The following is a 9,955-nucleotide window of genomic DNA, read 5'->3' on the forward strand; positions in this document are numbered from 1 at the left end:
CCTGCAGTAGTGAGGCCTTTAGTATGACGCTAATCAAACGTCAAAACGACTCTGCATAAGGTACAATGTGTCTTGAAGGAAAATTTATTTTGTTATACGACGTAGCTTAGGACATTCACTTTTCAAATCCTAGCAGTACGAAAAAAATAACGTATGAGCAATTTCGAGGAAACATCCATCAGCGAACAACTTGTATGAAATGAGATCAAAGTCGTTAAATCCGTTTTTAAGAAACAAATGGCATTTTAAAATTCGTTCGTCAGTTAATTATTCTGGGGGTGTAAATTATGTCCTTCACTGTTGAAACCCATATGAACTTCAATTTCAAACTTTGGTACATTTATTTGTTTGTTTATTTATTTACTTACTCAAGTTTAGCGCCCCCTTACATTAGCGAGGCTGTATGAGACGTGCACCTACAGTTAAAGTGGAAATTGAACTACCGCAATGCGTTCAAATTTCATTTTTTTCCCACCGGAAATCAAACCCTGGACCATGCACCAAAGACGCACGCGCTAGTCACTAGATTAGCTAGAAAAGCAAATTTAATTCCAATTTGTTGAATGGTATGGCTATTTAGGCTTTGCGTATTGAACAGACATTCAGGAATTTACTTTCTTGATATACGTATGGGAGCCATAAAATTGTGTGGGCACTTGAGAATAATCAATGGGTTTCTGGCGCGCGTGTCCTCGCGTTCACTGGTTCGGTTGCGAAAGTTTAAAAATTACTAAAAAAGTTACACATCTTAAGAAAATAAAATGCTATACCTAAACAAGTAAATATTCTATGCTATCATTCACCAAGTAGTTACTGTAGAAAACCCTAATCCCATTTGAAGCATTCAATTGTCAGTATTTAATGAGATCGATATAAGCCACTACACCACACCACACTAGCTAAATTAATAAGTAATGTTGTGAAGAGTAATATAATCGGTTTGCTTATAAATATTTCAACTTCGATAGAGCTCTGATTAGTTTCTTTCACAATCTACTTTTTATTTTATTTATTTATTTTTAAATTAATTAACTTATTTTTTATTTTATTTATTTACTTTGTTCCTTCGAATATAGTGTCAGAACATCAGTTTCCTAACGGGTCACTGACTTCTGGAACTTTGACAGCAAGCCAATAACTCCTAGATTGACAAAATCATGTCTTCAAGTTTTTTCGGAGTTCTTTAGCTTCCATAAAAGAAGGACGTTATAAAGGGTTCATTTCTTGGAATAGACTGAAGCCTTGAGCAATGTCTTTAGATGAAAATTGAATAAATAAAAAAAATAAATTAATACCACAGAACAAATTGATTACTTCAAAAAGATAGTAGTAGAAATTGGTACCTTAATAGAAATATATAGAGATAAGGAAAAATCTTAATTCAATATCGAAGTCCGGATTAACATTCAGTTACTTCATGACTGGTCATATGTAATATATATATATATATGTAGGGTGTTTCAAAACAACACTGGCAGCGTTTGGGAGGTGATTCCTGACACCAAGATAAGACAAAAAAGTAATCGGGTCAAGACTTCACTTAGGAACTAATATGTGTCCTATCCAAAGATACATGTTTTAGAATCCTAAGGTACTTACAGAAAATTTTTTATAGAGGGAGTTTGGCTACGGATATATAATTTGAAGTACTCACCAACTACCTTTACTAAAATTGTTACGGAAGTACTACAGGATTCTGAAACATGAATGTTTTGAAAGGGCACACATTAGTTCCTAAGTGAAGTCTTGACCCGACTACGGTAGGTTCCATAGTTTTTAAGCTATGGACCTTTAAAGTTAATTTTATCATGTTTTCGGCCACCCAGGTTGGTCTATACATTTTGTCTTATCTTGGTGTCAGGAATCACCTCCCAAACGTTGTCGTTATTTTGAAATACCCTGTACATATGGTATATATTGAATATGACCAGCATATACAGCCATGAACTAACTGAATGCTAGTCCGGAGTTCGATGTTGGATTAAGAATAGTTTTCCTTTTATATATTTAATTTGCTACGATACTAACATTAACTTCTATAAATATACTTATGCGAATATATATTATGTAAAATATATGTTATGATACTTACCAAAACAGGTTCTTCCAGTATATAGAAAAATTAACAGAAATAATGCCCTCTTCAGTTCTAGCATCTTCGCCTACTCTACACTAGCCTGGAACAGTGCACGTGAGCGACCTTGTGCTGGAAGCACTCTTTCAAGAGGCGATAACGGTTGAGGAAACCAGCCTCATGGTCAAGTTACTGTATGTTTACTCATCCTAACAGCCTACGTTTAATTGTGTAGAGCACAAAATGTATTCAGAAGCTCTGCAAAACGAAGGAAATCATTCCCAGAAAGCGACAGACACAAGTATTGAAAAAATTTGTTTCCTTTTTCATTGACAACTTCCTCCTTGGCCTTGACTTCCGTCTTTCAAGATAAAAAAATATTCCCACTAATGTCACGAAATTCAGCTAGCAATAACAATAGCTGTGGGAACACAATTCTAATTGCAGTTAAATACTTAACGTGTTTACAAGCCGAACTTATACAAGATATTGTAGCTATGCTTCACATTGATTAAGTTCTTTGTTTTTGCATCGCATAGGCCTAAGCAAAATTCTAAACCTGTAGTTTGCTTTTCAAAATTCTTACCATGGTTTTTAACTTTGATTGACTTTGAATTGACTTTGTGGTGAAGAAATCCTGTCTGTAGGTTTTCTTGGGGCTCTTCCGTTTCCTCCTCACTAATTCTGTCATATTCACTTGGATTAATTATCTGTTTACGTTCACCTACAGGCGGTGTTCGAAGTGGAAAAATTAACAGAGGTGGTATGTTTTATAACGATTTTGACTTGACATACTGGCTATCTAAATATTGAAATACAGTGAGGGTATATTGCCTAAAAGATTGCATTTCTATTTACATAAAGACTGAAAACCACTGGAGAGCTTCTCTATAGTTACGGAGGGGAAGAGGACATGGGGAGACTTTCATCCCCCGCCAACAACTTTTTGAAAAAAATTTAAAGTATCTCCTTATGTGATATTATTGAGAATTATTACCGAAAATGTTCAAAAACCGAGTTTTTATATTAACAATTTCCTGCGGGGAAACAGCCGGACCCCCAACTCGACTGAGGGGTATTCTAAACTCCCGGAAAATCCATCTCTCACAGCAGACAACCCTAAAATCCGCCCATGCTTAAAACACGACATTTATATGCATTAAGGCAAGAAGACACGGACACATATAAGAAGAAAAGAAACAATTCAACATGGAAATCAGAATATAAATTAGATGAACTTCTTTGAAGACACCTCATTTTAAAAACAAAAGGTCGTCAATTACTGTGTATAAAAAATGGATTTATTAAAGGTATTTAGCATCTACTCTCCAGTGACGACATGCCTTCATCACTAAAAAACCAGCCACCGCATACCATTTCATTTCGACCACTGCCTACAGGGCATAATTGTAAGAAAATTATACATTATACATAAAATTATACATGTTATACATATAAAGTATTTCATTTAATTTCTAAGAAATAAATAGTAGTCGATGTAATAGGAACAAGCGAAACGATAAAGTTAGTTTTATGTTGAAATTGGTAGTATTAGAGGTCATTAGGTGCTCTCCCACCGGGAATCGAACCCGGAAATATGAACACTAAAGACGCACGCGATATTCACTCAACCAGGTGGGAGAGTATGTCTCGTAAGCGCCGATTCTTATTGCTTGAGAGTAAGGACATCACAACATGGAAATATAAGTATTTGAAGAATATGAAGCAACTCAGGGAAGCAGTTAGGTTTATTGTTTCACAAACGGACTAAACCTGTGTTAACAATGAACACACATTCAACAGTCGTCGGGCTTATGCACAGCAATTGAGGCAATGCTCTTTTTGGTCTCTCCGCCTAAGAATAATTCCTGAATACTTGAGATTGTTTTTCTCCGAGTGTCTTGGTTTTTCATTATCAAAAAAGAGTTGATTTAGAATGAACATAATTAGCTTGTGAATGAGGAGAGAATTTGTAAAACCAGGGGGGGAAGAGTCATCCTGTACCAGTTCATGGAAAATTCTGTGTACAGCAACGCAATGAAGCGCAACGCAAAAAATACTCAAAATTGTTCCGCCTTATACAGAGTCGTTTTGACGTATGATTAGCGTCATACTAAAGGCTTGACTACCTTAGGAAACATATGTTAGTCGATCTCGTTAGTATGGCTCTAATCATGCGTCAGAACGACTCTGCATAAGGGCCATTATAACTGCTATACCGATTATCGCAAACTAAATCGCATATTTTGTTCCGTTAATGCAAACCATTACGGAACGTGCTCACAGGATGAATGACTTCTGTTCTCAAGATTAAGAAAATTCTGCCCTACTACTTCTTACGCAAGCAGGAATGTTGACAAAGTGACGACGCCAGAGAGGAGCAAAAGAAAAAGCGCCCCGATGACTATGCCTGCTCCCCGGACTTCCTCTTAAACATGTTGTAATATAGTTTAAGTAATATAAAACTATCCCTTTCGGTATACAAAAATAGCTAACTTCCTAAAATTTCTCCGCCCTTCCACTTGCCGCCCAAGAAATTGAAGCTGATGTTGTCACTGGTTGACAAGAAGAACAAAAAAATGAAATGAAATCTTTGAGTTTTACGTCCCACGGTTATGCCGGTTAGGCTAAAGGAGACGGTGATGATGAGTGATGAATGAAATAGTGGAATGAAGAAAGTGGGAGGAAACGGGAGAACCCCGAGAAAACCCACGCACACGGTGTTTGCCCACCACAAAGTTCACTTGGCGGGGGCTGGGATCGAACCCGGGACCCCAAACGACAAGAAGAACAATAGACTTATAGCAGTAGTGTAATGCTAGAATTTTTGGTGTGTATACGCTCGATGGATTTCAAAAGTATAGCGTATACGCAAGAATACTTGGCGTATACTCACCCCAATTTACCCTCATTCTTTCGTAAATTTAAGGTGAGTATACGCTGGACTATAAACATTTTAGGTGGGTATACGCCGTATACTCCCGTATACGCCCCATTACATCCCTGACTTATAGTATACAAATACTTAACTCGACGAGTATTTGAGTAATGGTTATTAAAATTTAACAAAATTTCTTTTGGACACTCTTTATTCAATCAGTGATGGAATGGGTAATGGGTCACCGGATCACTTCGGTCAGACTCCTGTCCGGTTATCCGGGTCTGTGTCTTGCTTCTCAAACCCGGTAACCTCAATAGAACCAGCGATCCAGAAGCACCCGAAATAATTATAATCTCTAATACTCTAATATTACTTCTTAATTTCAATACTATCTCTTACTCTAATACTAATACTGAATTTCACAATCATTCATTGTCATTAATCACCTCTCTCTTTTAGTCTAAAGGCAAGGGCATCAATTTCTCTGTAAATTTGGGAGACCCATTCAGATGCAGAAGGTGTATGTATATATATATATATATATATATATATATATATATATATATATATATATATATATATATATATATATATATATATGGAGATTTTAAGACAAATTGCAGTCAAATTATGTCAAATATTGTATATTCATAAATAAAATAGGGGGCCCACCTGAGCTTTGGGGTGCCCGGGCCCCCCGCCTCCAGGATCGGCGCCCTTTCCTGAAAGACATAATCGTGGTACTTTAAACTAACAAGGGGCATATGCGAACCGTAACAGCTAGATATTTATGAAAATTAATACACTTACTAATTGTAGATTGCTATTATCGTGGTGATAGTCACTCGGTGCGGAAATGCCTTGTTCTCCCGCTAAGTATAGATCTATTGCATATAATTACCAGTGACCGGGTGAGGCTGTGCCGAATTATACCCCCAAAACTCCAGAAAAAGGCAGAAAATGAAATATGTATGCAGGTAACCTGATACTTACAGCAGGGGGACACTTGACCAAGAACACAGCAGTAGTGTCACATAAGCCGTGTTGCTATCTCAACACAAAATAATAGTTTTTTTAATAAATAGAACGTACAACATTTTATAGCATTAAAACAACTCACATAAAACGTAAAAGAAAATGTGCAAATGTTGGATTATCAGTGTTGCCAAATAAGGGAGATATGAAGCTGTAAATTTGAGAAATTATGGGGTCTGTACAGAGAAACGAATAAATGTACTACAACGACAAAACTGCAGAAGGAACAAATGTACAGTAGGCAGTAAACTACAGCATACACAACATCCATTGGCTAACGGGCCTGATGCATGATTCACCCAGAAAGGGCTCATGTTAGAGTAGTCGTAGAAAGAACAACTCCCATGTGACATAATGTGGAAATGTGAATAGCAAGTCTTCCTGTAGCGCAGTAATTCCAATGGTGTATATGTGTAATTGATATCTCGAACCGTTCCCAAGAGCTATAACATGAACTGTCTTGGGGTTGCAACACTACATAAAATCCTGCATGCCTTCCAAACCACAGAAATGACGGCGTAGCACCTGAAAAAAGTACAAAAAGCTGTGGCACGAAAGGTAACAAATCTGTGACAAGAAAGTCTGTCCGAATCAATTCGCGAAGATTAATGACCTGTGTCATACGAGAGTATAGGAAACGTTAGCATGTGGGACAACGATGAAGATAAAACACACTGCAATCAGATTACCAGTAATATACAGGCGCAAAATATTTTAACATAATACACCAATACATACAACAGAAAAGCCATAGATAGTATGGCAAAATATGTAAATTTCTTGCCCTAGCCGCACACATTCTATGTGACGTATCAAACCCGTTAGTCACTGAATGCTGTGGTTTAGTCCCTACTGTTCGTTTGTTCGTTCTACAGTTTTGTTGTTGAATAATTGTTCGTTTCGTTGTACGGACCCCATAATTTCTCAACTTTAGAGCCTCATATCTTCCTTATTTGGCAACACTAATAACCCACCTTGTGCTTATTTTCTTTCAAGTTTTATGCCAATTGTTTTAATGCCGTAAAATGGTATACGTTGTTTTGTTTTTTTTAACTATAAGTTTGTGTTGGGGTGTCAACACTTCTTGTGTGACTACTAATATGTTCTTGCTTGCATGTCCCCCTCCTGAAGGTATCAGGTTACCTGAACGCATATTCCATTTTCTACCTTTCCCCGGCGTATAACTCCACACAGCCTCACCCGGTCACTAGTTGGTATATATATTATACGAAGCGGGAAAGCAAGACATTTCCGCATCGAGTAACTATCACCAGGATAATTAACGATTCACAATTATAGTCAATGTACCAACTTTATAAATATCTAACTGTCACAGTTCGCATACGTCCCTTGTAAGAAATTTCATTTCATTTTTCCTTACGAGACATCGAGACATATATCTGAATCTATGTCAAGTAGCAGGCAATGTATCGTCGTAGGTAGGTCATCGTTCTCTGCTATAATAAGAATAATTTTCTGCAGATAAAAAAGCTCATATATATATATATATATATATATATATATATATATATATATGAATTTTACGATGTATTACTGATTGGGTAAACATGTCATATAGCTGCAGTCTTGTCTTCTATCACTAGGATTTTCTTTCCATAGCGGTTTGGGTCAATGCAATGCTAAATTTGTGTAAGAGTTTGCGATAATAATAGGCATAGCATTTGTAATTAATTATTGTATATTTTATGTTGTTGAAATCCGCAAAATTTGCGTACACGTGTACAGAATAGAGCCGTATTTCTTTTCTTGTGAAGTAGAAAGAGTTCCTTTAATTTAGCACGATGGAATTCCTGTCGAATTTTCATTACAATAGTTGTTCCTTCCAACTAATATTGCTCCAGATCTCTTCATATTTTCCTCTGAAATAGTTTCAGTACCCTCCTTTACTGCTTGACTATTGTTATTAGAAACATGAATCAAACGTTCAATAACATAAATGTTTCCCTTCCTTTCTTTCCACCTTATAACACTAGAGAATTTACAGGTATTGTCTCTAAAAAAATAACACGACAATAATTGAAGTATTTTCAACACTTGTAACAAAATTGAACGTTTAACCAATAACAATAACACAGAATAAAAGCAATAATGACAAGAAACTGGTAACTTTTTGCATTTTTGCTTTGCGTTACTGTATACAGAATTTTGCAAATACTATATGGAACAGTGTTGCCACAGTCCTACCTCTAGAGTGGGCTGAAAAATAGTACCAAATTGAAACAAAAAGGGCTGAATTTTTATACCACTGTAATAGATGGCTCTATAACACGAAACTAAAAGAGGAGAAGTTCTAGAACACCCCCCCCCTCCTTACAAGAGTCCAAATCAAGAAAATGATCTTTTTTAAAAATTACTGTTTAAAAACAACCTTTAAAAAATTACTTTCAAAAACGTTTTGGTGTAGAATCTTTGCAACGACACATAAATTATAGACTTATTTGAGCACACGCTGGTCTTCTTCAGAATATTCAACACTTGATTCAAGGTGTGCGTGCTTCTTCTTCTTCTTTTTTTTAATTTCAAGCGTCATTTGTTTCCCGGTATAGTTCGAATTACGAATTTACCTCAAAGTTCGTAGCGTTATGCGGTGCAACGTCACAGAATGAATGTTCAACAGCATTTTTGAGAGTCCAACACACAGTATGAGTAACGTGAGATGTAGGAAAAGTCTTACTGACACTTTTGAAAATGTGACAAGTATTTGTTGAATGGTGCTGAATTGGGTAGAATTGTACCAACTTTTTCACAAAAGGGGCTGAAAATGCCAGCGTGGTACCAACGGGCCGAAGAACGACAAAAAGGGCTGAATTTGGTACAATTGTACCAGGTGTGGCAACACTGATATGGAATGACTCCCAGGAACACAAGGCAAACAGAACAAAAGCTGAAATAAAATTCATTGGACTACTCACAGAGGTCACAAGGGGTTTCATTTCATATTGAACTTCGAAAAAAAAAAATTCATGATCGCAACACATACCGGTAAGCAGTTATAACTGCATATGCCAATTAGCCTAACTACAACGTAAAGGCGGATTTTTATGCAAGCGTCCATTGCGTTTTTTCCTTGCGATGAGACTGAATAGCCAATTGAGAAAGTTGTTTAAGTACGGTTCTACGTGTAACACAACTTTCTGTTGTCTACACATAAAAATAACAAGCAACGAACGCAACGGACGCTTGCATGAAAATCCGACCTAAATCTTATGATGGGTTGACGTAAGCTGCTACGGTATGGGACCTAACGTCAATGAATTCTATTCCTACCGTCAAACGACGTGGCAACAACTGAGTCAATGTTGCCAAACTTATCCTATCTCAAGAAAGTTAACTGAGAAAGTATTAGCTTGCCATTTTCCAATTGTTATTCTAACAGTCATTCTTACTTAAGTCGTTTACCTACCCCAAAAGTAACTACCCCATGCTGTAAACGTCGCCAATACCTAGTGACTTACTTGCCGGTAAATGTCGACCGTCGATAAAGCGACGCGTCGAAGTATTGCCGCTACTATGCCACTAGTGGCACGGTTTCGTCGAGTCGAAACAGATATCTAGAGTCGGGGTGTTGAAGTTACCACCACGTAGCAGCGAGGACTTCATTTTGGTCCGCGCTTCTTCGATTCGTAGTGGCGAATCGCGAAGGGATGAACACGAATTATCGGTAGTCATATGTATACGGTTATTATAATATATTTTCCCGACGAATTGTTCCTAAAGCGAGCTCCGGGGTTCAAGAGTAATCCGTGCCTCTACATCATGAAGTGAAAAATCTTGAGATGAGTGCGAATAATTGTATGAATTTCGATAGCAACTGTCGCCGATCATTAGAAAGTGAATATAAGAGAACTATGAAATAAAGTAAATAAGAAAAAAACGCGTGTCATTTTTTATAAAATTAAATGGCGAATGCATTATGTCTGATCCCAAACGGTTATCGTCGAATA

At 36.9% G+C, this 9,955-nt stretch overlaps 1 protein-coding gene across 1 annotated transcript in view; it reads right to left on the reverse strand.

Moving 5' to 3' along the window:
• The window catches only part of LOC145668741 (lysozyme 2-like), a 39,444-nt gene extending 37,023 nt beyond the window's left edge, over positions 1-2,421 (reverse strand). Inside the window, exon 1 of the mRNA XM_081736871.1 lies at positions 2,093-2,421. Within this exon, the coding sequence (XP_081592997.1) occupies positions 2,093-2,156 (64 nt within the window). The 5' untranslated portion in view covers positions 2,157-2,421. The remainder of the gene's footprint in view (positions 1-2,092) is intronic.
• Positions 2,422-9,955: the final 7,534 nt, after the last annotated feature.

Source organism: Thermobia domestica, chromosome 13 (genome assembly GCF_964235325.1).
Source record: "Thermobia domestica chromosome 13, izTheDome1.hap1.1, whole genome shotgun sequence".
Classification (NCBI taxonomy): domain Eukaryota; kingdom Metazoa; phylum Arthropoda; class Insecta; order Zygentoma; family Lepismatidae; genus Thermobia; species Thermobia domestica.